This window comes from Schistocerca cancellata, chromosome 1 (genome assembly GCF_023864275.1).
Source record: "Schistocerca cancellata isolate TAMUIC-IGC-003103 chromosome 1, iqSchCanc2.1, whole genome shotgun sequence".
NCBI lineage: Eukaryota > Metazoa > Arthropoda > Insecta > Orthoptera > Acrididae > Schistocerca > Schistocerca cancellata.
This window is the reverse complement of record NC_064626.1, coordinates 542430541-542458533: the sequence shown is the minus strand read 5'-3', so window position 1 is coordinate 542458533 and position 27993 is coordinate 542430541. Positions and strand designations below refer to the sequence as shown.

Here is a 27993-nt window from a genome sequence, read left to right as displayed (position 1 = left end):
AAAAGAACTCTACTATCATCGTTCTGACATCTCTCATCAGTGACCTACTGCAGTGTCTCATGGGCCTACATTTATCTTTCACTATCGATCGGTCTCGCCGCGCATTCAGAAGCTGGGGAAACGGCGATCAACAGTCTAAAATATTTCTTAACTTCACAAAGTGTACTATGTCATCAAATACGATTGTGTTCAGCGGCCTGGAGTAATTAACACATGATCTTTCATCAGCGACAAGTCCTTGTGATGTAGTCAACGATACAATTTCACTCATATTCTGCGTTGTGTTACGTCATCTGCTAATACTCGAAGACAGGCCTGGCAGAACAGAGCACCGCGAGAGCGAGCACCGGCGAATGTGTCTCCAGTGACGCATGAGGTGAAAGAGGAGAAGCAAGGCTGCAGCCGGACCGCGCCGCAGCCAGCCAGTCCCCTACCCTTGCCACACGCCAAACACTTTGCTAGCAAGATTACTTTTTTTCAGATTAAATTTACATTTTTACTTTGGTAATAACAAGACGCCTACGCGATCGTCAAAAAAGAAAGAAAAGAGTGAGAGAGAGAGAGAGAGAGACAGGAAGTGGAGGAGGCACATCACTGAAAGTGAAACTTGAATTGCATTACCTTTCGTACCTTTTGAAGGCCACGCAAAGTGCTTAATATGCCACCGCAATCTTATGAGCAGGAAGCACACACACTGAAAAGTCATTAAAACACCAAAGCAAAGACGATATACGTGAAACTTATCTGCATTTGCGAATATGGACAAACATCAACTGCATAACGAACGCAGACAATGACAATTTATGCCGCACCGGACTCTAATCCATGTTTCCCGCTTACCGCGAGCGGTCACCGCCCCATTATCCCATCTGAGCATGCTTCACTGTCAGACCAAGACTTCCGTACGTTGTGAACCATGTGTCTACAACCTGCACTCTTATATTCACTATGTATATTCACGTATAGTGGAAACGCTGTAAATGAAAATCGCTTGCATGGTGTCGGCTGTTGAATAAGATACTGCAGTGCCTGTGTTATTTAGAAGTACTACGTAATATTCCTTCGCACAAGCAGGCATCCATCATACTTGTGAACAGGCACTGCAATATCGAACAAATACGCTGTGACGCACTTGGCTTTTGACAGACGAAAGTGAATGCTGGCTGAACAGAAGGCGGCAATTAGGGAAAAAACTAAGTTTTTGATGAGTGCAGTAATGAAAATGGTCATCTCCAATTATTTGAATTCATTATTCTGATGCACAAGGAGAATTATTTGGCAACAGATATGGCGGATAAGATTGATGCTATAAAACAATAATTAATGACATGGAAAAATCAACTCCCAGTTCATTACATGGAACATTTCCTTGGACCCAGGCTTTTGTGGAATAGACATGACTGACTATCTTTCAGTAATAGAAACATTTCATCATGATTTCCTAAATAGATTCCAAGACTGTGCGAATGAAGACTGATTTCAAGTAATATAACAGTCCCACCTCGCTTTTGGGTGATGATGTACACTATGTCATCAAAAGTATCCGGACATCTAGCTGAAAATGACTTACAAGTTCGTGGGGTCCTCCATTGGTAATGCTGGAATTCAATATGGTGTTGACTCACTTTTAGACTTGATGACAGCTTCCACTCTCGCAAGCCCACGTTCAATCAGGTGTTGGAAGAATTCTTGGGGAATGGCAGCCCATTCTTCACGGAGTGCTGCACTGAGAAGACATATGCATATCGGTCGGTGAGGCCTGGCACGAAGTCGGCGTTCCTAAACATTACAGAGGTTTTCTATAGGATTCAGGGCAGGACTCTGTGCAGGCCAGTCCATTACATGGATGTTATTGTCATGTAACCACTCCGCCACAGGCCGTGTATTATGAACAGATGCTCGATCGTGTTGAAGGATGAAGTCGCCATCCCCAAATTGCCCTTCAAGAGTGAGAAGCAAGAAGGTGCTTAAAACATCAATGTAGGCCTTTGCAGTGATAGTGCCCCGCGAAAAAACAAGGGGTGCAAGGCCCCTCCATGAAAAACACGATCACATTATAACACCACCGTCTCCGAATTTTACTGTTGGCACTGAACACGCTGACAGATGACGTTCACCAGGCATTCGACATACCTACACCCTGCCATCGGATCGTCAAATTGTGTAGCGTGATTCGTCACTCCACACAACGTTTTTCCACTGTTCAATCGTCCATTGTTTACGCTCCTTACACCAAGCGAGTCGTCGTTTGGCATTTACCGGTGTCATGTGTGGCTTATGAGCAGCCGCCCATGAAATCCAAGTTTCTTTCATCTCCTGCCTAACTATCATAATACTTGCAGTGGAACCTGATGCAGTTTGGAATTCCTGTGTGATGGTCTGGATAGATGTGTGCCTATTACACATTACGACCGTCTTCAACTGTCGGCGGTCTCCGTCAGTCAACAGACGAGGTCGGTCTGTATGCTTCTGTGCTGTACGTGTCCCTTCACGTTTCCACTTCACTATCACATCGGAAACAGTTGACCTAGGGATGGTTAGGAGTGTGGAAATGACACCTCAAGTCCGCGATATGAAGATGGTATCTGTTTTTTCCGACATGTCCGAAAGAGGAGAGACCATGCAGCTCTCTAGAATGAAATGATAATTAAATCAACACGCTAAGCTGTCGACAGGCGGTGATGTACATCAACGGGGACAGTTGAAAGTGTGTGCCCCGACCGGGACTCCAACCCGGGATTTCCTGCTTACGTGGCAGACGCTCCATCCATTTGAGCCACCGAGAGCATAGAGTATAGTGCGACTGCAGGGATTTATCCCTTACACGCTCCCTGTGAGACCCACATTCCCAAATTAATGTCCACACACTACAGTCGTGCCCACTACACTCATTACTCGCGGCAGACAATTCTACCGAGTCCCGTAAGAGTTCGGGCAATTCGTGTGCATCCGCACAGAAGATGAAGGTAAATGGCCTGTTAGCCTTAACGACTTTTCTTCCGTGTAACCTGTTGCCACTTCTACCAGTCTTTGGCTCGTCACAGTGCTCTGACGCCCAGCAATAACTAAAACGGCTGATAGCAGAAGAAGGTCGCAATATAAAAGGCGGATAGACTAGAGGACGAGAAACTGATTAGCACAATATACACCATTTCAAGGAAACAGTAAGCATTTACATCTCAAAACAGAAGTAAATTCACCGGTAAGAATGAGATCGAAAAAGTCCTATGTCTTCTTTATGAATTATGCTAGTACTTCGCTGATGAAACCAGAAGACAAATACCATCTCGAATTCTCAAGTTATGTCATGTGTGCGATACTGTTAGGAAGTGAGGTTGGTAATGACGTCACAAGTCGGATTTATTTATGTTTATCGTCTCTCAGTTTATCAGTGCTTCAGAATTAAGTAGACAACATTCCAAAATCTGCAAATTACTTTTTATTAAGATTTAGATACTGGAGCTCAGTCCTCTCCATACTCGATACTGCTGGATAGCGACTAACTAAGAAAGCAGCTGAAAATAATTATTACTCGACGTCATCTGTGAAGGCGTGGAGTGCACACTTACTGACAATGAGATTACTTACGTAGTCCTGTGCACGTCATGACAAGTGTGTCATGGAATGAACACATACAACACTATGTTTGGTGATCCGTCGGGAAGAGGAGGTACTCAGCTGCTCTCTGGAATTTACCTAGAGGTCTAAGCTCCGTGGTAGCTCTGGATTTCTGGATTTCTCCCTGTCTCTTCCTTTCATCCTTTGCTTGTATTTAACAACACTACCATAACGTGCAGCTTCACAAGAATTCGCCACAGTTTTTTGCTGTACGAATTATACCATCTGCAATATCACCAGAAGCTACAGGAATGCGATGCAAGTCTGTCTGTACAACGACATTGCTCAGGACGTAATCAAAGGATTGTTGCAGTAACTCTTATTCAAGAGTTACGTTAAAATGAAGTATTTTGATGTTAAGTGTTCACTTTACTGCTTGTGATTCTGGAAAGATATGCAGTTTCCAGATCTGAGCTAAACTCTTGTCTACTGACCTGCACAAACATCTGTTTAGACAACTTGCTCATCTTTCCCACCGTGATTTCCAGAGGCTTCCTGGCAGACATGAGAAGAAACAGCAAATCCCGCTTGAATCGATCGTCGCAGTCGACCCATCCACAGCTGAATGCGGAGTCAGCCAACTTCTCGCTCTGTAACACAGATCGTACACTGTTGGAAAGAACACCGTGTATTCGTTTTGTTAGACAGCAATTACAAACATTATCTCGTTTATTTGATTTTAGTTGATTTACAATTCCTTTTGTACTGCCAGTGTACATTCATTCATTTGAATTACATCTTAAATGTCTATCGCTAAAGAAAATACCTTCGATCGAAGAATTTCAAATACACTACGCAGGATTGTACCAACTTTAGACAAAAGTATCACATGACCGGTAGTTACCATTAATAGAAAACTACATCAGCATCCTCAGCTGCTTCTGTTGCTGCTGTCACTGACTTAATCACTCATTCCATTTTTAGTTCTCTACTCTTTTAGGATACTCTTTTTTATCGCTAGGTATTGCTCCATCAAATTGCACTGGTACAATTATTATTACGGAGTTTGGCATACTGCAAATCCGTGACATCAATGAGCGGATGGGGGATGGGGGTGACTGCGCGATTGCGCTTCGAGAGTGATTATAGGTAGCTGTGTATGAACCTTGGCCATTCTATTCAAGTAAAACGGTCCATATTTGTTGGAATGACGGTAGGGATTTCAGTCTGATATCTGACAACTTCCAGAAGAATGACACTTCATACCGAAAGTACGCATCATATTGGTAACTGTTGAAATATTTTTCATCACGTAATGACAGCAGTAGTTTCTACAAGGGCTTGAGCGACGACACTCACTGTCAATGTCCTACAGTTGCGTCATACTCTCCTACTGTTTATGTATAATCAGGAACATGTAACATTACGAGGCGGAATATCATCACCACTATCAGTAGACATTTGTGTGCCCATTGGATCGTTTGAAATGTTCTTGTACTTAGACGTGATAATAACAAAAAAACACCAAACAAAATATTTGTTACCCACGGGAGCAGTTACATTAGCATTGTGTAACACCGCCTCTAGCCGAGACAATGGTTTAAATTCGGCGAGTACTTAAGTTTCATCAAATAAGAGGCGCTCACTGATTATCAGATCCTGTAGCGCCACCAGATTTCAGGTACGTAGATTTCTACGTCTTACCCGCAGTTCCAAGTACTCCCAGACAAACTCTACGGGGCTGTCGTTTTGTTTAGCGGGTCAGACGGGATATAATAAGGCTCTTTATTGTTCAGAAACCAAGAACGCACATATGTAGTCGTATGGACATGGTATTTGTCGTCTTTGGAAACGGGAGTGTCCAGAGCATACTCATCATGAAGAGACAGAGGAAACGGCAATGACTGGTCACCTAGAATTTGAAAAAGTGGTATTCATATGACGCAACGAGAGATGTCCCCAAGCTCTCACGACCTCTGGTCTACACTAAAATCTCCAGTTACTAATCACGCATTCAGCAAATTGGCTCACTTGATGTTCTGCATCGTTTTGTGATGCAGTGTACTAATTCCGTACAAGTGACACGCACGTGATATCACATCACACCATCGATGAAGCGCCACTTAACCGTATGGTGCCAGTTCATTACCGTCTACAGCGCTCACAGTGAACCCATGTGCTGTTTTATAGAGGCAACTAATACTTTATTTAGTGAGCTTATTTATGAGGAAACTGCAGTGCCTTTTCAGTCACATTTGGTTATCTGTAATACAGCATGAGGTGTTGTTTGAATGACTGTCGTTATATTGGACTATAAAAATTCTTTCAGACGGCACATGGTGTCCAGATTGCTTTCACTGTACAGCAGTGGTGACTGTTGATTCCGTCACCTTACAAATCAAACTGCCAGAAAGCGGTCACGTTGTTGCTTACGTAGCCTTCACTGCACGGCACGATGAAGCAAAACTCGAGCAGTCCCGGCACCGAGTTCACACCCTCCTTCCAGTGTAAGTAGTATGTGGCTTCCGCAATCCAGCCCGCAGTAGAGGACGTCTACCTGTAGACACCGAGGGTGGTGTTACGGACATGCGAACCTGACGGCGTTCAGCTTGCGTTGTCGTGTCGCTGCGAGGTGTCGCATCCGCTGTGTATGAAACTCATTTACGTACTATAGTCCGATTCAAAAGGATGTCGGTTCGCACAGGTAAAGCCATTGGCGATGATTGCGTTGTTCATGGTCCCAAGGGACTGCTGCGGTACGCGCTAATACATGCTTTATCCTGCACACAATGACTCACAGATGCTTACACTGCCCGCCACAAGTTTGGAAACACCACGCTGCCTATTACAACGGAGTAAGATGGAAGCGATCTATGTGAGTTATTGGTTAGAATACGAATAGCAAGCTCAAATAACGGTTAATAATGACACGTACAGTATTGTACACTTAATTATTGTACATTTACATACATATTGGAACATACTAGTATTGTTCCGTTTTATGTAAACCGACGTTACCTGCCCAAGCAGTTCTACTAAACACACCAGGTGGCGCGAGTAGACCGCATGGTTTTGTAGAGGTACGTTATTTACATTTCTGTTCACTTGTAGATGCGTTTGCATAATGGTATAACACGCTGCGAAAGTAATTAAAAATCACCCCAAAGTGCCAGATTCCTCACGAATCACGGGTAATGATAATCACTTTGCACCACGAAGGCAATATTGTCCGACAAATAGCAAAGAAGCTGATGATTTCCCTCAGTGGAGTTGTCAAAACCATACACTGGCATCGGGAAACAGGCTCCTATGGAGATCGTCCTCGCTCAGGAGCACCCAGGAAAATATCAGAATGCCAGGAAAAGTATTTGGCAGTGGCCAGTAAACGTAACAGATTAAAAACTGTCCGTGAATTGACTGCTGAACTAAAGGCAACGAGGGATACACGGGTGAGTGAGTCAACAGTGAGACGACGCCTGACAAACAACAACATCCGAGGTTATGTAGCAACAAGGAAACCAGTGTTGTGCCCTGTTAACAAGAAGAAAAGGCTTAAGTGGGCTACGACACGCCACCATTGGACAGCGGGGGATTGGGAAAGAGTCTTATTCACTAATGAATCCAAGTTAGAAATATTTGGAAGTAAACGCCGCCAATTTGTATGCACTTTACCCCATGAATGCTTGAATCCTCAGTGGTTACTTCAACTGTAAAGCATGGACAGGGTTCTGTGATGGTATGAGAATCCTTTGGAGGGAATAAAGTCGGAGATTAGGTGAAAGTAGATGGAAAAATGAACTAAAAGGATTATCATGCCATTCTCCAGCGACATGCTGAGACATCTGGTTTGCGTCTGATTCTGAAACATACGTCTCGCTTGTGATAGAACTATGTGAAGTTTCTAGAGGTTCGTAAATTATTGAAAAACTTGGAGTTACTGCCCTGATCCCCTGACTGAAATCCAGTCGAGCTGCTATGGGATGAATTGGACAGGAGGATCCGAAAACGGGGCATCATGAGTGGGTCACAGTTGTGGGAGGTCCTGCAGCATGAATGGAGATTAATCCCAATTGAAACATTGGCAAAAGTGACTCAGCGCATGCCAAGAGTGTACAAGGCAGTGATGAAAGCAAAGGATGGCTAGTTTGAGGAGTCGATAATTATCGACTGGTCAACACTCATTTTCTTGCCAAGGATATTTGAGTGGCTTTAGGATGGGTTAGTGGTGCTGAGGACGAATATAGCAACCATTTATGCAGTTTGGCTCTAGTTTTTGAGATAATGCATGATTTATTCAAAAAATTAGAAAAAATTGCTAATACTGAACTCGAGCGCTACAAACTACAATGAAAAAAGAAAATAATCTTTATAAATAGCTTCTATGAAAACCTGATAGGCATTTGTCCACGTATAAAACATAATTGAAAAGTTTCTCTATATCATTTTCCGTCCATGACGAACCGCTTCCTGCACGCTTTCCTTTTATAGGTCTCTTCAGAACAGTCACGTTGCAGATTCCAGTAATAATCTGCCATCATATGCCTGTCCCATCTTCCTTTATATCTTTCCTCTATTCCTTTCATATCTTGATGGAACCGCTCTCCTTGTTCCTCACGGAAATCGCCTAGATTACGAGGAAATCGATCCAAGTGGCTGTGAAGGAAGTGCAATTTTATGCTCATGTTAGCTCCTAAGTTTTGAAAGTTAGTGAGCATGTTTTTGACCAGTTCCTCGTAATTGGGAGCTTTATGATTGCCCAAAAAACATTTTACAACAGCGACAAAACTGTTGCAGGCCGATGCTTCAGTGACAGTCATGACACTTGTAAAATTGGTATCGTTGATGAGCCTGCGAATTTGAGGACCATCAAATATTCCTGCCTTAAGTTTTTCACTACTGAGTCCAGGGAACGTATTGCAGATGTATGTGAAGCAATTACCATTTCTGTCTAAAGCTTTGGTGAATTGCTTCATTAGTCCTAACTTAATATGTAATGGTGGAAGAACAATCTTGTCCCTACTAACCAGAGGTTCATTAATGATGTTTGCTTCACCAACAGCCATATGTTCCCTTGGAGGCCATGTTTTCTGATTCCAATGTTCGTGCTTTGCCCTACTATCCCACATGCAGATAAAACATGGGTGCTTTGTGTATCCACTTTGTTGTCCAAGCAAGAAGTTCACCATTTTCAAATCAACACAAATCAAGCACTGGTGCTGCATATACTGAATTTTCTGCAGAACCATCTTGATGTTAGCATATGCTTCACAAAGTTTTGTTGAGTGGGGAATTGGAATATATGCGTAACGATTGCCATTGTGTAGGAGAACACATTTTAAACTTCTAGTGGAACTGTCTATGAAGACACGCCAGTCCTCTGGTCTATATTCCGGCAGCCCCAATTCAAGTAAAAGTCCAGGTATATTGCTGCAATACACTATAACCTCTTCTTGGTTGAAGTATGGAAGAAGGTTTTCTTCTCTCGTCCGGTAAGCTGTTATTTTAACACTTGGATGAAGACAGTTCTTTTCCTTAAGCCTGGATGCTAAGAGTTCTGATGCTTGCTTTGAAAGATTGAGTTCTCGTATCTAGTCACTGAGCTCCTTCTGGTCGAACTGCTGGGGTTGTGTCTCACGTCCTTCGTATTCCGAACCACTACTTGTACATTCCTCGCCGTGCACCTCGTCATCTGATGATGTTAGCGTGGGTAATGTTGTGAAGGTTGGTAGAGGAACATCGTTGCTGTGCACCACCGGTCTTCTTGCTGACTCCAAATCGGGATATTCCCACTTTCGTTTTTTGAACCTATTAAAACCTTTCACATTAACAATGCAAAAATAGCAATCATCTGTATGGTTCTTCTGCTCTCGCCATACCATAGGCACTCCGAAGTTTAAGCTTTTCCTTTTTCGTTTTGTCCACTGCCGTAAGCACTCCACACAGCATTTACAAACTTTATGGGGTGCCCACGCCTTGTCTTGATCTCCAAGTTTAATTCCGAAATATGCCAGAAACGCTTCCTTCACAAAAGGAGTGATATTCTTCCTGTTCTTTTGAAGAACGTATTCACCACAAATGTAGCAGAACTCATCTGGATGGTTCACGCAAAGACGGCGTGAAGAACTCATGTTTTCCTAAAACAAAATTGCACAAATACTACATATTATGCAGAACTTTCTTGTATTTGCATGTCAATCACATCCAACAAACATCATTAATTGTTTTGTGTGAAATGAATACTCACCTCTTATTTGCTACGTCACGATGAAAAGGTTCTATCTCCTTGAAGCTGCACTGCACATGTGTGTGACTTTCGACCATCGCCATTTTTCTTGTTTACACTGAACGCTACCTATCGGCTGTTGCGGGGATTACCTCGGCCAACAAATGAATGTCGAGTACCGCCGAATTCAAATCTGCACAACCCTCAATATCTTCAACACACGCACCGCACAACAGGACTGAACACATGCTGACAGTGTGATGTTTGCATCATGTAATCCTCAACCACACAGATGCACTCCCTGAGCACAATTGTTTAATAAAGATAGTACAATATCACTAATTAAAAAACAGGTAGCAAATACATTACACCATATATGGACCCTGCAGTCGATATTATCCACATGAAACTCTCATTTCCACAAATAACCTATATCTCACAAACCAGAGCCAATTTGGAAAAAGTACAAATATACTCGGAATGAGTATCATAACAATATCCCATTTTCGTTCAAACTTCCCTGGCAACGAAAAAAAATTTTATTTTGTAGAGCTGTGTAATTTAACTGTTGCAGCTTCCTGTGTGTAAGAGTGGCTATTCTGAGGAATCGAAAATTTAATTGTTGCATCTCCCTGTGTATTATTTGAGCTTAATAAACATTTGGAAAACAACAAAATCCATTGTATGCTGTATTTCCTTTCCATTGTCTATTGTTACTAGGTGTTTCCAAACTTACGGAGGGTAGTGCATGTAGAATCTGTCGCATGCCACGACCATCAGCAATGACAAGTCGCTACAAACAGAACAAAAATTTACTAAATAACACAACGATGATGTTTAATGCTCGCATTACGTAAGACAGTCACAGCAAAGCGCTGAAAACACTACTGAACGATCACTGGCTGTCGGAGAGTGCGTGAGGTAGGTGCGCAGAACAAACCGTAACTCAACCGCCATCGTTCGTGACTCTACGTACAGTCTCATTCTCACAGCTGACCATATCGACGTATCCTGAAAGGGGCCACATGTGACAAACCGATTTCTTGGTGACCGAATATTCTGCATCTTTACAACTCGCATACACATTGAAATTGTGTCCTTCGAGCTCGCAGGTACCCTCAGGTGTATTCTTTGTGTGATGGTTGTTCAGTGACGATGACATTTCTGCTGACATAAAGTGTTGTTGTGTATACCGGGAACCATCTCACTGTAACCTCAACCATTTGTTGATGGAGACGTACTTCAGTTCCAGTGCTTGAAAATAGCGGGAAATGTTTGTGCAGTGGTCTGGTCTGGTAACTGTTGTGTTCTTCGAGAGATAAAACGTAGAAATTAAAATTTTCTCAACTGTTGCATACAGATTAATTTGTCAAAATGAAAAACAATGGCTTTTTGCCTTCCTCTCCTGTCATAAAAAATGACTTCTTCCATTTGCAGGTATCTCCCTATTTTATTTCCTGTAATGAGGAATACCTCTTCCACTTACTGATATCTCCTTATTTTATTAACAAATAACAGCCAGTCGTCACTCATTCTGACCTTTATGTTTTACGCGTCTTGGCCTCTTAAAAGGATCAATAGCTTACTTAAAGACTACATTCTTCAAAATTGGAAAAGTGATCTCTTTAAAGCAGATCGACATAGATGGCTTTCGTGGCTTCTAACTTTTTCTTATGAACTTGAGTATTATCATCAAACCTGACGGAAGAACAGAAACGTCGAGCTACCGCTCGGAGGTTTCTAATCAACTGCAATGGCGGTCTTCTCTGTCATATGACAGAGGCCATTATTTTACTGCAGCAAATCGAAATGTAAATCCCACATTAATATTCCTACCATAAATATTCGTAAAAACTTCATCGAGAGTGATGTTATCTGACCTACAGTCAAAATATCTGACTGGTGTACTTAACGCAAATTACTTTGTCCTGTCACATAAGAGGGACCCGATGTGCTGCATTGATTGTTGAATGCAGATAGTGTTTTGCTCAGCAAAGCACCACATGTGTAAAGCAGAATGAACAAGTTTTGGTGTCGTTACTAAAATTTGGAATTCGTTATTACGATCAACTTCTGTTAGGTAATGATTGCCCCTTTTCTAAATACGTTGTATGTTTCTTATGTCATCACATATTCTTGTTTGCTTTTTGGCGCTATCAGGGAAAAACTTCTGTTTCATTTAATATGTTCTCACAAATACAGCTTCTTCTTTTAGAATGAATTACATGCAACTTTAATATTTCCAGTAAACAGCTATAACGCTAGTTGAGCTTACATTTGACTGCAACCTGTCGTGAACTTCGGATTGGTTTAATAAATGATAAATAAATGTAGTCTTACCTGATCAGTTAAGATCTGACCAAAGATACAGAACAGGCCAGTTTCGTAGAGGAGAGGTGGTACTGTCGATAGTGGCTTCAACGCCTTTGTCACGTTCCCGTCTCTCTGCAACAGCTACACGGTTCATAATATTTAGGTATCTTCCTAGAAATTTCTTCAAATTATAAAAAAAGTAACAACGCTAGTGTATTTTACATATGATTTATTTCAAGGAAATCAAAGTCCTGGCTTGTTCAAATGTAACTCGCTGAGGTTAAATGATCTGTAAATCTCCGTGCTGTGGATGATACTACACTGATAACAAACTGCGTTTTCCCGTAGATGAGACTCAACAATTTCTAACGGAAGGACACAAAGAAAGGATAAATTTGTCTGCGTAGTTTAGAGACGAGTTAATGGAAAAGGAATGGATTCATTCCTACTGGCTGAGGAAAGTGAGTTGTTGCGTTAATCTTAATTATGCGTGATGAAACATGTGCCACTAAATTTGTGAGACTGTTTCCACATTTGAAAACATCGTACCAATGCTGTCCTTCTTATTAACAGGAGTTTCATTAACTGGTAGCTGCACTGTCACGTTATGTCATATTAGTCGTACACTTATTTTAAAGACGGTCTGGAATCAAGAAACTATTCAAGGTTTACATTTCATTTCACTTCAGTACAGTGATATGCCATAGTATTGTCTTGTATTACAATACGAATGCTGATTATAAAATAATAATATTAAATCCAAGCGCGTTTGTCAAAAAGCTCTTCAGATGGAAAGGAGTGGAAGGATTTGCCCAAATGAAGTTCTTTAACTTAGTCTTAAACGTCACCACATGATCTGGAAGATGTTTAAATGCTGTGGCAGGTAGCTGCGCACTTGTATGTGTACCTGATTCCTTAATGTACTAATGTTAAAGGTATTTTTAAAGTTTGGTTTTAGCCCTAGTATCACACTTAAGTCTTTCACAATTTTTGACAAGGAGAAATATTCCTACTGAAAAAGTAATTAAAGTATATTGTAAAGCAATTGGCACATCTACAAGATTTTTGAAGAAATCCATGTAGAATGTTCTGGCAGTAACACCAGATTTAATTCTTACCACGTACTTCCGCACTCTAGAAATACTCTATCTGTACGTGACATTTGTCCAAAAATATGAGAATGATGACCTCGCTGTTTATCACCCAGAAACTTCAGCTCATCACCGTCTCCCTACTCTGAAATGATACCTGAACTATCAGTGAATGGTATTTCAGAATAAATTCGTTTCTTAATTTTTGAGGGATGTATAACAGTAATCATATTTAGTGGAAATCTAACTTAACTAAGGTACTTCATCAATCCTAGGCACTGGATTTTCCAGTTGCAGTTGTGATCTCTCTGTAGCCTCAAAGCCTTAGCTCTTAGCACTCAACGTGTTTCACTATTTACGTAGCGTGTCAGTACACAGGCTATGTGCTAAAATGTTGAGTATGTCACCATAAGTACAACTCAATTTGCTATGTGATTGTAAAGTAACTCTTAGCACATCATTACGATACAGCGTGCAAAATGATCCATGGAACAAGTAACTAAGTAACTGTGTTTACTGAAACATGTCAAAATGTAATGATATCCCCTTGCGTTGAACCATTTATTAATGATGTTTACTAATACAATTGTAACCATTTCAATATTGAGGTTGGTAATATCTTGTATCTGTTAAATGGATAAAAACTTCGCCCCTCTGACAAAGCAAACAAAAGTGGACCCACAATAGAATCCTGTGGAGTACCACATCCAATTGTTCTTCACTACTTCCGGCTGGTAAAATATAATAAAAACAGTTGATTGGACATCAAAATAATAGTATAATGAACGAAACGTTCTTATTCAGTTAGATAAAGTATATATCTTGCAGAATTTTGGGATCAGTTAGATTATATACCTTGTTCTCTATCATTCAGATAAGATAAAACCATTTACTTCCTTCGTCTGCTATTCCATTATAACTGAACTTTTGAACGAACATGACGTCGTTTATTAATCAAAAGCTTCAGCAAGTCGTATAATATTTCCATTGGTAATAATTTCTAATGCACCGATTGCAATAAAATCATATGACAGAAAATTACAGCCTAGGTTGACAGTTTTTTATATCAGAAAACGTTTTCCTGGTTTATAACGTATGTTGTACATGGCCCTGTAGGAATTCTTTTTTTAATTTCGACGAGTAGTCGGCAATTTCTTAGTAAGTGTGAAGTGGTCAACAATTATCATAAAGTCAAAAAAAAAAAAAATTACACGTAGGTTCCCAATAAGAAGTGTCCTTACAAAATCTAAGCGCTCTACAAGACCTTTTTACGGCACATGGTGGAAGATACTGTGTGTACCACTTTCATTGGCCAGTTTTCCTTTTCCAGTTACATATGATGTGAGGGAAGAGTGATTGCTGGTAAGCCTATGTTTACATTCTTGGTCTTTACAAGAGATATACAGGGGTTGGACAAAATATGAAAGCAGCAGAAACACAACACCTTACCATGCCTAAGGCGCTGAAGGAAATTCTTTGCTTACAAACGGCTTCCACTAGTCTCGAAATGGATAAATAAATTCCTGTGCAGTTTTCAAGGCAACCCTACGCCATTCTTCCTGCAAAGTAGTGGCCAGTTCCGGCAACGAACATGGAGGTGAATAGTGATCACACATAAATATGCACTATGTGAACTGTGTGAACAGGGGCCTCCTCAATTTGGAAACAGCATCACCATTAAGGAACAAACACTGTACCATGGGATGACCCTGGTCAGCTAAAATGGTTACCGAATCTTTAGTATGACCTAGCAGAGTAACCATGTGGCCAATGGAATACCACGATATGATTGCCCAAATGGTCACCGAATCCCCGTCATATTTCTTATTTCGTACATAAACTCAGCCATAAGGTGCAAAAAGTTAACAGCATGACTCATGACTATCGATTCATGATTTACTACCATTGCTCCATAATTTAGGTCTGATGGCTTTGGCAGCAAGTTTTCCTATTATGGGCATCTGCATCACCGATATTTGGAACTCCAGCTTGCCCTGCAGTCCCCTGTTCATGAAACTCCCTTCCTGTTGTTTGGGCGCTGACAGGGCTCGCGAATGCTACAGTGTTCTGTAGTGACTTTTGCACCTGTCTTCCTCTTATTTTTCGTCACAATCCTTTTCAATGACCGTTTGTCACGATCACTCAGTACAAACACTTTCGTCAACGTTGAGACTTTTCCGATTTTCCTTGTATGCGGTATAAATCGTTGATACGTTGCCTCTTGGAACACCAAACACTTCGACACCCTTGTTTATAGAAGCACCATACGATCGGCAACAGTGGGCCCACATTAGAATTCACTTCGCTCCGACGTAATACACTCACAGCTACACTGAACATTGTTGTGACTACGACTGGCACTTGCAACATATTGGGGACGTTACACAGGAGCCGGTCGTGGTAAAATACAACAGCGAAACTTGCTCTGGTGCAGAGTATCTGAATTTCTCTTGGTGATGCCATATTTTTGTCCATTCCCTGTGCGTGGGGAACTCATGTGTATATGTGAAGGCAAAAAGAGTAGGGACCCAGGCATCTGCACCAGGAATGACCAAGAACAGTTCCGTAGCGATCATCCAGAAGGTACAAGAAAAGCAGAGTGCCTCTCAGGGCCCTCTTTCCCCTTCATCCTCGAAGGGACAGGGTGCAGGGAAAGACCCACGATGTACAGGTCAAAAGCTGTCCCAAACGCCATCAGACGTCATTCTTTTCTGTCTGACTTATGAGCAGGACATCATGGAGTTAGATGCCTCGGATCCAGGTAGCCCCTCGACACATCCTCCCCCCTCGCCCCGCCCTAGCTCTTCAAGTGCTTCACCTCCCAGTGCAAAAATAGGGGTAAATTAAAACCGCACCGATGCCATGGCTTCCATATTACAGTGGAGCATGAACGAGTACAGGACTCATGTGAAGGAACTGAAACTCGTAGCACGGGCACATCCCTTGTGCTTTTGTTTACAAGAAACGCATTTTAAAGGGACAGATGTCCCTGTGCTAAAGGGATATATGCTATACCGCAAGGATGACGTATCGGGGGGAAACGGGTAAGGGAGGTGTCATAGTGTTTGTCACTAATGCGCATTATTCCTCTGCTCTCCCCTTGGCTGCTGACCTGCAAGCAGTTGCAGTTCAAATTCATGCATGTCGAAGGACCACTGTTTTCCCACTGTATTTACCTCAACAAGATAGAACAGACTCTAAGGAACTGACGGATATTATCTTAACTCCCTGGGGCTCGACCAGTACAAGCCCTGCAGGTCGGGTTTTGGAGGGCCTCATGACATCTCACGAGCTGTGCATCCTCAACACGGGTAATCACACACATTTCTCTACTGCTACTGGGTCATTCTCAGCCATTGACCTCTCTTTCTGCTCTCCCATCCTCGCCGACTCTGTTCAGTGGGAGATCGTTGATGACATTCACTCCAGTGACAACTTTCCAATCCGCCTTCACCTACTAAATGGCTCACCATATGAAGTTAAGCGGCCAACGTGGATGGTCAGCAGGGCTAAATGGACACATTTCAGCCAGCTGGCTGTGTTCCAACACTGCGACAGCGTCTAAGAATGGGTGGCTCGCATCACACGAGTGATCCATCATGCCGCTGATGTTCCCATCCGTCTTGGGAGGCGACCAGTACCTTGGTGGACAGAAGAGTGCCGGTCCGTGATCCGGGTAAGGCCTGCGGCTCTTCGACATTTTAAATGCCGACCGACAGCAGATATCCTTAGGGCTTTTCGAGTCGCGAGGGCCTCGATGCGTCATTAGCGAGAGTAAGAAAAGGTCATGGCAGGCGCTCCTGGACTCCATCAGTCGTTCCACTTCTTCTATAAAATTATCGGAAGCTATCCATTTACTGATAGCAGCAGTGCTGAAACTGCCACCAAACAACACCCAGAGACATGGCTCAGACGCTGGCCAAACGTTTTGCACAAACTACTGCCAATGCAAGCGAGTATCAGAAGTTTCGTCGCTACCTTGCGACTGTAGAGAGTGAAAAGTTGGACTTCAGGTCCAACAATTCTGAGGCCTACATGTGAGAGCGCGAATCAGCGCTAACTGAGATTCGTGACGCTGAACCCTGCCATGACGAAATCTGGATTTGCATGCTTCTACATTTGCCAGCGGCATCATAGTAAACCCTCCTCGAATGTTTTAATCTAATGTGGCAGACAGGTGCCCTCCCCAACTCGTGGAGGGAGGCAATTCTAATCTCTCTCCTCAAACCAGGAAAGGACAGCATATCTCTTACTAGTTATCAGAGTATCGCCTTAACGAGCTGTGTAGGAAAGATCCTGGAGCAAATAGTTAACCGTCGTCTGGTGTGGTTGTTAGAGACCAGGCAACTCCTTTACCGCTCTCAATATGGATTCCGAAGATTTCGGTCCACTGTCGACAATCTGAGGAGGCAATTAGCAGGGTTTCCTCCGTAAGCATCAGCGTATCGGCATATTCTTCGAAATAACCAAGGTACACGATAATACTTGGAGACACTGTATTCTCGCATAACTTCATCAATGGGTCTTTCGTGGGCACTTTCATATCTTCATATGGTCTTTCCTGTCTCAGCGGTTTTGTAGGACCTGAGTTGGTGACACGCTGTCTGATCTATTTGAGCTGGAGACTGGTGTTCCTCAGGGCAGTGGTTTAAGTGTTACCCTCTTCGCCATAACCATCAAGAGTATCACATCCACGGTGGGGCGTCCTGTACGGTGGTCCTTTTTTGTAGACGATTTTGCTGTTTACTGTTTCTCCTCCAGTGATGCAACGACGAGCAGTCAGTTGCATCTTACAGTGCTTAGCTTACAGTAGTGGGCTGCAAAGACGAGTTTTCTCTTTTCTGAAGATAGGTGTGTGCGTGTTCATTTTAATCGTTCTCATCCTCTCTTTAAATTTGCCTGCCTTGACTGTGGGGGACACCATCCTACATTTAGAGAGACAGTGCAGTTTCTGGGCCTCATCTTTGACTCTCGACTGTCGTGGTTACCACACCTGCGAGACCTGAAAGCCAGATCCCTGAAGGAACTGAACATCATCAAGTTCCTTAGGCACAGGTCTTGGGGAGCGGACAGGGCGCGCCTCCTCCTGTTTTATCGGGCTTTTGTGTGTATACTGCCGGACTATGACTGCACGGTGTATGGGTCACCGAGGCCCTTTTACTTGCGGACCATTGACGCTGTCCATTATGTCCTCGGGTACATATGGGACTAGACCCATACTTAGCATCTGTGCTGAGGCGAGGTAACCACCACTTTCCATCTGGCGCCACATCCTCATGGTGTGTCAAGAGTGTAAGTTCCTGGCAGCTCCAGCTTCAACCGCACACTATACTGTTGCTTGTCCACCTTTGGAGCACCTTATTTCCAACCGTCCACGAGCCACGATGCCATTTGGATCCACGTGCAGTTTGTGCTGGAGTCACTCGGTGTAGAACCAGCTAGACCCCAAATAAAGGGCTGTTACCGTCTGCCGCCCTGGTTACTGGAGAGGCCAGAAGTGATTTCAGATTTGGCGTGGTACAGAAGAGATAGCACTTCTGCTTCCGTTTTTGATGCGATATTCTCTGATATTTTATCTGAGTACCACGACCATGTAGCTATTTTTACGGATGGGTCTAGGCAGCGGGCTCTGTTGGTTGCTCTGCCGTTTTCCCGGATCGTGTCTTCAAGGTCAGATTGCATCCAGAATTTACTGTCTTAGACTCAGAATTATATGCGGTCTATCTAGCACTGGAGCAGATGAGACGTTCTCCTTGTGTTAGGATTCACGTCTGCTCAGATTCTCTGAGCGTCCTTTAATCTCTCCAACGTTTTCACCCCGCAGGTACAGTAACCCAGAATATCCAGGATGTCCTCCTACAAGTACGACTTGGGAATTGAGGTGTCTTTCTGCTGGTTCCCTGGGCACGTTGGAATTGCAGGGAATGAAAGGGCGGATCAACCAGCCAAGGAGGCGTGTCGTGATACTCTGGTATTTTTTTGTGCTATACCCCTGCATACTATTACCTCGCTGTAGAGGTAAAAAGTCATGTGTCGATGTGAAGACGAGTGGCAGGCACTGGCCGATAACAATCTCCGTGTCATCAATGCACAACTCGCTGTGCGTGGAGCGCTTCCTTCCAGGACGTCACTGGGTCAACATCATTCTTACTGGACTCCACATATGCCACAGCCATATGACACATGGATTCTTACTCCGGCGAAAGGACCCTCCAATGTGTAGTGCTTCTGGTGTGCAGATCACGGTGCGCCACATTTTAATGGACTGCATTTTATTTGCCGGCCAGTGGACTGCGATGGATATGCTGGCGGATCTTCAGTCTATTTTATGTAATAATCAAACGAATGTGGTTAGGGTGTTAAAGTTTTGTGAATTGTCCAACGCTTTTAACAGGATTTGAGGGAGATGTTACCGTGCGGAGTGGTCGAGCGGTTTGAGGCGCCATGTCACAGATTGCGCAGCCCCTCCCGCCGGAGGTTAGAGTCCTCCCTCGGGCATGGGTGTGTGTGTGTGTGTTGTTCTTAGCTTAAATTAGTTTAAGTAGTGTGTAAGTCTAGGGACCGATGACCTCAGCAGTTTGGTCCCTTAGGAATTCACGCACATTTGAACATTTTGAACATTAGGGAGATGTTCTTAATGTGTCAAATAGTGGCTGGCTCACCCTAGTTTCTTGTAAGTGGTCAGGCAGTCACATTTCCCTACGTTTTTCATTTACTTCTTCTATTTTTTGTTTTTTCTGTGTCTTAATTTCTTGATTAGTTCCCTTCCCTCTTAATTGGCTTAAGTGCAATTGAGAGCGCGTACGATATAGAGTGACTGTGTGGTCATTTAGAGTGCATGCGAGTACAGCAGTTTAGTTCATTTCCACTTTCGTTTGTTTTCATAACCGCCTTATCGTAGCACTGTCTGTGTGGGCGGGAGAGTTTGTGTGCTCCAAGTAAACAGAGCTATATCGGCAGTAGCGTAGCTACTGGCAGGTCCAACCTAGCCGGGCAGGTCTCAGCAGAGGAGCCAGACAAAGTGTGCTTCACAACGACCCGTCTTATATCCTATATCCTATATACCCTATTCCCTACCCTCTCCTCAGTTATCATTCCTTTTATTTCTCTAATTACCTTAACACACTACTGCCTTGTGGTCGGTCTCGGGAGGGATGATGGCTAAGGGAAAAAACCCTGAAAGAAAAACTGGAGTGGGGCCCCAAATGCGGTTAGAAGGCGTACTACGTCCTCTTTCGGCAGCTCCTGAAACCTAAGTGATACCAGACGTACTGGCTTGCCTTTCCTCCGGATATTATCATTTAAGTCGAGAGGGAGACAGAGATGATTAGGCAACTCACGTGTCTTCATATTTATCGCTCAGGCTTGTAGCATCCTGGAGAGGACACCTCAGCGACGTCCAAGGACGTCGGCACAACACGGTTATAAGCTCTGTCTGATTGGCGTAAGACTCGAGTGCCAGGGGCCACTTCCGACGGTGGGAGAGAACATTGCACCTCAATGGACAGCTACCGCCCGCCTTAAGCTGAGCAGCCCCCAACCAATAAGGTGCTGTCCCGCCACTATCCGCCTGCTTCACGGGGTGTGTGGAGCTTAGAAGTAATCTTCGACAAGCGGGTTGATATGGTACACCTACCAACAACAAAAATGACATAATAAAGAAATCACTATTTCGTATTGCCACCTGGAATGTTAGGACCATGTGTCCAAGGTACATTGACGATGCCCTAGAGGTTGATTTCATCCGTAAGACTGCCGTAATTGACAGAGAGCTCCATCGTTTGAATGTTGACATCGCGGGACTGCAGGAGACGCGGCTTCCAGACGTGCGCTGTATCAGGGAGGATAATTACACATTATTCTGGCAGGAGAAGTCTCAAGACGAGCCAAGACTTCATGGCGTAGGATTTTCTGTTAAAAACACCCTCCTGGACTGTACTGTGCCACCATCCGGTGGAACAGATAGAATTATTGCTTTAAAAATATGCTCCTCAAGAGGCACTGTCAACATCCTAAAAATATACGCTCCCACCTTATCATCCATCATATAAGAGAAGGATCTGTTTTGTGATTTACTCAGCGAAAGAATAGCCAAGGTAGCTAGCACCGAGACACTGTATATTCTAGGGGACTTTAATGCTAGAGTTGGATCAGATAATGACATATGGCCGAATTGCCTGGGACATCATGGGGTGGGAAAAATGAATGAAAATGGCCAGAGGCTGCTTGAAGTTTGCTGCTTTTATGGACTCTGCATTGCATACACATATTTCCAGCTTAAGGATCAGCACAAGGTGTCCTGGAGACACCGGCGCTCTCATCACTGACATCAACTTGACTTAGTCACAGCTAGGCGTACTGGTCTCAAAAATGTGCTACTGACACGAAGTTATCATAGTGCAGATTGCAACACTGACCACGCCCTGGTGGCGTGCACATTGAGGCTCACTCCTAAGAAATATCACCACGCTAAACCGAGAGGTTATCCCCGTGTCAACACTGATCATGTTCATGACACACAAAGAAAGCAGGATTTTGCCAGTAATTTTGAAAGTGCTTTCCCAGGAAACGTGCAAGCAGAAAGGAATGTTGATAAGAAATGGGCAAAAATCTCTGGAGCAATCTACACCTCACCAGTATTGGTCTATGGAATAAAAGGAAAAAGAAGTAAGGACTGGTACGAGAAAAATTTGGAAGAAGTGGAACCAGTCACTGAGGCTAAACGGAAAGCCCTGCTTCCTTACAAAAGAAATCCAAATGAAAGAACTCGAGATGACCTACGAAAAGCAAAGAACAGGGCACAGCAAACATCCAGGAGATGCGCAAATAACTACTTGCTGAATTTATGTGCACGTATACAGAACGCGGCCGATTCTGGGGATGGTAAGGCAATGTACGATGGTATTAAGAAAGCAATTGGACCAACTGTCAGAAAAACAGCTCCTCTGAAGTCCAAGACGGTGAAGTCATCACTGGTTGAAGGCAAGCAAATGGAACGCTGGGTTGAACACTACCTCGAGTTGTATGCAGCCGAGAATGAAGTTAGAAAAAATGCGTGTGATACCGTCAAACAAATGCCAGTTATGGAAGAACTAGATGCAATGCCTACTATGGAAGAACTCAGTAGAGAAATAGATTCTCTTACTAGTGGGAAAGGCCCCAGGTGAAGATGGGATCCGTGCAGAGCTTATTAAGTATAACAAGTCTCTTCTTATCAAACATTTATATTCACTTATCACAACGAGGTGGGAATAAGCTTATGTCCCGATGAGTATGCTGAATTCGAAGATAGTTACTCTATATAAACAGAAAGGGAACAGAAGTGACTGTAACAATTACCGAGGCATTTCATTACTAAGTGTCGCCGGGAAAGCTTATGCAAGAGTCATCCTAATGCGATTACAAATCTTAGCTTCCAGAATCTACCCAGAATCTTAGTGTGGCTTCAGGCCTGGCTGATCAACCGTAGATATGATCTTCTTCTTAAGACAGCTACAAGAGAAATGTGAGCAGCAGAGACCACTTTATATTGCTTTCATTGACCTTGTTAAAGCGTTTGATTTAGTGAGCAGAAATGGGCATTTGAAACTGTTGCAGAAGATTGGATTCCCACCTAAACTACTACAAATAATTGTCTCTTTCCATGAGAATACACAAGAAACAATCTGCTTCAACGGTAAAACATCGGAAGCATTCCCTGTTAATAGCGGTGTGAAACGGGGGTGTGTGTTAGCTCCTACATTAATTGGGATTTTCTTTTCCCTTCTGGTTAGATTTGCCTTTGAAGACTCTGAGGAGGGAGTGTATCTACATACGAGGTCTGATGGAAATCTTTTCAACATTGCTCGCTTCAAGGCCAAGACCAAAGTAAACACAGTTGTTATCCGTGAGTTGATATATGTGGACGATGCAGCTCTAGTAGCGAACACAGAAGATGAGCTGCAGTATATAATCAACAAATTATCACATGCCTGTGAAATATTTGGTCTACTCATCAGCCTTCAAAAGACTAAGATCATGGCCCAGAGCACTACCAACCTTCCATCCATCAGTAGCTGATGACTTTACCTACTTGGGATCCACAATATGTAGCAACTTGCCCATGGACACTGAAACTACTAACAGAATCGCAAAGGCATCATCTGCCATGGCTATATTGAAAAACAGAGTATGGAACAACGGACTGCTTACCACAAAAACTAAATTAAAAATCTACAAGGCTTGTGTTATAAGCACCCTTCTCTATAGCTGTGAGACATGGACAACTGTTTCTAAGCATGAATTTCGACTCAACAACTTCCATCTCCGCTGTCTCCGGAAGATCCTTCAGATCTCTTGGAGAGATAGAGTACCCAACACCGAAGTCTTTCATTGTGCAAGTACAACCAGCATCTTTGCACTCCTGAGTCATCGACGTCTAAGATGGTTGGGACATGTCAGGCGCACGGATCCTGAACGGCAACCGAAACAACTGCTGTACGGAGAACTTCAGGAGGGTGTGAGGCCAGTGGGACGACCGCATCTTCGTTTCGAGGATGTGTGCAAGAGAGACCTGACCAAGACCAGAATCAATCCAAGTCGCTGGGAGAGGATTGCAGATGACCGTGTCAAGTGGCGAGTAACTGTGCGCAACGGCGTCAAGCTCTCAGAGGACGAACGCACACAGGAACAAATCAGGAAGAGGACAAAGCGAAGAGACAGAGCGGCTTCTGTTCCAAGTCCCTCAAATTTCACATGTCCAAACTGCAGTAGAGACTGCCACTCTCGAGTGGGACTTTTTAGTCACAGCAGACGCTGCAGACTCTGAGCCAAGCATGTTACACCATCATTCCTTGACACACACACACACACACACACCACTTAAACACCAGCACTGTCTGACGCCAGCACACAATTTTTCGTCATCGCATCTTTCGAGGCATGTTTTACCGTCTTTGGGAACACAGAAGTAAATGTTTTGAATAAAATTGTGGTTCCCATTTAGCAAACAAATGCATTATAACCCAAAGAGATTATAGTGCTAACAGAAGGTGCTGAAGGGAAGTCCCATGCTGCAGGCAGCTGAACGTTTTCACAGGAGATGAAGAGAACTCTGCCTCCGCTTTACCTCTATCCCTCCTCACCCCTGCCTCGCTTCCCGACAGCCAGAAGTATCAGGTCGCGAACTAACGAGCACTTACTGCTTCTTGGCCGTTGAAAATAGATTCCCAGACCAGCTGGCTATAACAAATTTAGAAAACACGCTGTAGTAATGAAGGTAAAAAATTTACAAAATTTACAATGTGTACAACAAGGCTGACCAATGTTAGTGTCAGCTCTTTTCGCTCCATTCACACACTGTTAAATACGTACTACACAACATGAGATCCAACAAAACGTCGACTAGCTGATTGATGGATTTGGCTTCCAAGCTTTTTCATTTCCTGTTCCGCTAATTATAGATTTAATGAAAATGGAAGTACTGAAAGAGATTAATTCTCATTACTTGGTGGTCTGTTTGTTGCATAATAGCCAACGGTTAACACATAACTGAGATACAGCGGAGAAGCATCGCTGCGCGGGATTAGCCGAGGGGTCTAGGCGCTGCAGTCATGGACTGTGCGGCTGGCCCCGGCGGAGTTTCGAGTCCTCCCTCGGGCATGGGTGTGTTTTTGACCTTAGGATAATTTAGGTTAACTACTGTGTAAGCTTAGGAATTGGTGACCTTAGCAGGTAAGTCTCATAAGATTTCACACACTTTTTTTTTTTTTTTTTGAGAAGCATCACATATAACTGTGAACACTCAAGTTAGACAAATAGCAGTTTAACAAATTACTACGAAATATACTCACCACAGCACCAACGAATATGCAGGTACACAAATCCACCATGTTAACGAAAAGAAGGATAAAGATTGACACGGTCATTATGTTCTGCAACAGGAGGACAGATCTGTAACAAAATTTGGAATAGCTTCATTCTACTTGTAACAGTTATTAATGGTAGAAACGAGGAACTACCTACAGATAAAAGCTACAACTGATATAGTCAAAAGTATGCACTGCGTGGAGTAGCCGCGCAGTCTAGGACGTCTTGTCACGGTCCGTGCGGGTTCCCCCGTCGGAGGTTCGAGTCCTCCCTCGGGCAAGGGTGTGTGTGTCGTCCATAGCGTAAGTTTAAGTTAGATTAAGTAGTGCGTAAGCTTAGGGACCGATGACCTAAGCAGTTTGGTCCCATAAGATCTTACCACAATTTTACAAAATTTACAAAAGTATGCAGTTCCTTGTATGTAATTCTTTACCAACACCGTATCGCTTGACATTTTTCAGACCAAAACCTTTACAACAAACGGGTGCAGGCTCTGCAGTTTCGCATGCATATGTCATGTACAAATAATTCTTAAGTGTTATTCATTGAAAAATTCAGTAATTAGTAGTGCAGGGGAGATAAAATTAATTCACTTTGTCCATGTTGCACTTAAAGTGACCTAGCGATCAGAACATGTCAGAAAAAACTCTAAAGTGTGCCTAGAAATCAGTTATGTCAGTCAATCTGATAGCTTTTATGAGCCCTGTGAACACTCCAGCCACGTGACATGAAAGAACATGAAGTTTAGGTGGGTGTTGTTCCGGCGTAACATCAAGCGCCGGCACGTCAGCATGGATCGTAACCGCTGAGAAGGCTGTGAGACGGCGTCAGCTGACAGTACGCTGACTAGGAGCGGCCTATATCCGAAAAGAATATAAGCGCCGCTCCAGCGAACCGCATCCGCACTAGAAGACACGCATGTTTCTAGCTATCTGAAAATACAGCTTCATAGGCACCCTATAAGATACGACAGGATCCCAGAGGTGACAATAACGATTAACGTATCACAATCTTTGATTATCTCTATGTACATAATCGTAGCTAAGTATCAGTCCAGAAAGTTTCGAGTCAGGGGCAATATAAAACTAAGGAAAGCCTACATGACGACGTCTCCTTTCCCTAGGTGGCTTCCGACGACTCCCCATCCTGGATGGGTGCCCTCTCTCCCTCCATTTATCCCTCCTCTCAACTCTGATCCTCACCTCCCCTTCCCTTCCTCTGTCCTTTTCCCAGACTACCTTTACCCCCTCCTCCCATCCTGTTTTTTCCCCACCTATCCCGTCTCTGCTTCCCTTGTCTCCCCCAAGTCCTTCTTGCCCTCCCCTCCTTCTTTTCGCGTCTGCCCGCCCGCCCCCCCCTCGTTTTCTACATCTTCTCCCTCCATCGACTCCCCCTTTTGTTTTCCTCTCCTCCCTCCCCTTTTCCCCCTCATCAGTCCAGGACCTCCCCCCCCCCCCCCATCTGTGTTTTATATGCTATGAGGTATGGGGACGGTGAAGCTGATGTCCATGTGACCTGTAGTGGTGACCAAAGGCACCATCATAGCTGTGGTCTATGTGAACATTGTTGAGGACCATCCATATCCTCAAGGAAGACCGTATCTTCCAGCAAGATAATTTTCAGTGTCACAAGTCCGGAATTGTCCTACAGCTATTTGAGGAGCAACATTGAGAAATCACGTCGTCTTGCCCATTAAATTCGCCTCATCTGAAAGCGATGGAGCGCATTTCGAATGCTACTGGGAGGCAGCTGCGTGCCTGTGAACGACCGGCCCACTATTTATGGGACTTTCGGGACCTACGCTGAAACACCTGGGGCCACATACCTCCGGAAACTTACCAAGCACGCATAATCATGCTGTATTACTTTCCAGCGGTAGGCAGTCGGGCTATTTGGAGGGTGGTCTTAATGGTTTGGCTTATCAGTGTGTTTTGATGCAATACTTTCGAGTGTGAAATTTTCGAGTGGGAAAGATATTGTAAGGTTATGATACCATGTGAAAACTCCCAGATAACTGGGAGTATTAGTGCTTCGATGCAGAGTATACTGATTCAAAGTGAGGAAATGGCAACTGATGAGCGTCTCGGCAAACTTTGATAAGTGCCTAAGAGACGAAGTGCGCAAGTCACTCTAAACAGACCAGTCGACGAACTGGTAGAAACAGTAACAAAAAATATAGTTTTGCTACTCAAATAATTTATTAAGCGTTAATTAAAAATCAGTATTGGAACTGTGTGTTACTACGCAAGATGCCATAAACAGCAACTTAAATCCAGTATATTACCAACATGAGAGATCCTAAGAAACTACTTTGGCCGATATGGCCTTGACGCATTAAAGCTTTGAGTAAAAGTGAGCTGTTGGTGAAATGAACCTTTGTGCAAGACATAGATACCGTTTGAGTCTTTGATTAAGACTAAGGTACTGGTGAATAGAAACTTCGTCGGATCCTGAAAATGGCAGATCAATAATAAGAAAACGTAAATATGTCCATTAGAGTCTTCACCTGGTACACATTAAGAGCTACCTCGTCCTAGGTAAAGCGTCCCCTTGACGTGAAGTAAATAAGAGGTGAAGCAATTGCTTATATACGGCAATCATTGCGAAGTAAAACGACTGTAATCTAGAGTAAGGGACCATCTCAAGATTTGCTCAGTGGTATACTTAAAGCATAATTATTCAAATCATTATTACTTAAAGCATAATTACTCAAAGCATAATTTCGCACATTTCAGTTGTGACATGATTAAAAGTAAATATGTAATCTCAACGAGTAATAAGCCAAAAATATGAGTTACAAGTATCAAGAGATCCAATCTTGCCTACCTGAGGATTACCTGATGATGATGAATATTCTTCACCAGCTGCAGGCGCATCTTTTCATCTGAATCCTCTTCTGACAACGCCTTTCTTGTAAAATGGCCATTTCGTCGAAAGGTCAGTTTTTTAGTCTTTCCATCG

At 43.4% G+C, this 27993-nt stretch overlaps 1 protein-coding gene across 1 annotated transcript in view; it reads right to left on the bottom strand.

Annotated features, from left to right (window-relative positions):
- LOC126161769 (odorant receptor 2a-like) overlaps nt 1-27918 on the bottom strand; it is a 30953-nt gene extending 3035 nt beyond the window's left edge. The window contains exons 1-4 of the mRNA XM_049917840.1: nt 27859-27918; nt 25017-25116; nt 12122-12235; nt 4053-4208 (exon numbers count right to left, since the gene is read on the bottom strand). Of these exons, the coding sequence (XP_049773797.1) occupies nt 4053-4208; nt 12122-12235; nt 25017-25116; nt 27859-27908 (420 nt within the window). The 5' untranslated portion in view covers nt 27909-27918. The remainder of the gene's footprint in view (nt 1-4052; nt 4209-12121; nt 12236-25016; nt 25117-27858) is intronic.
- Between the last annotated feature and the right edge of the window lie 75 nt (nt 27919-27993).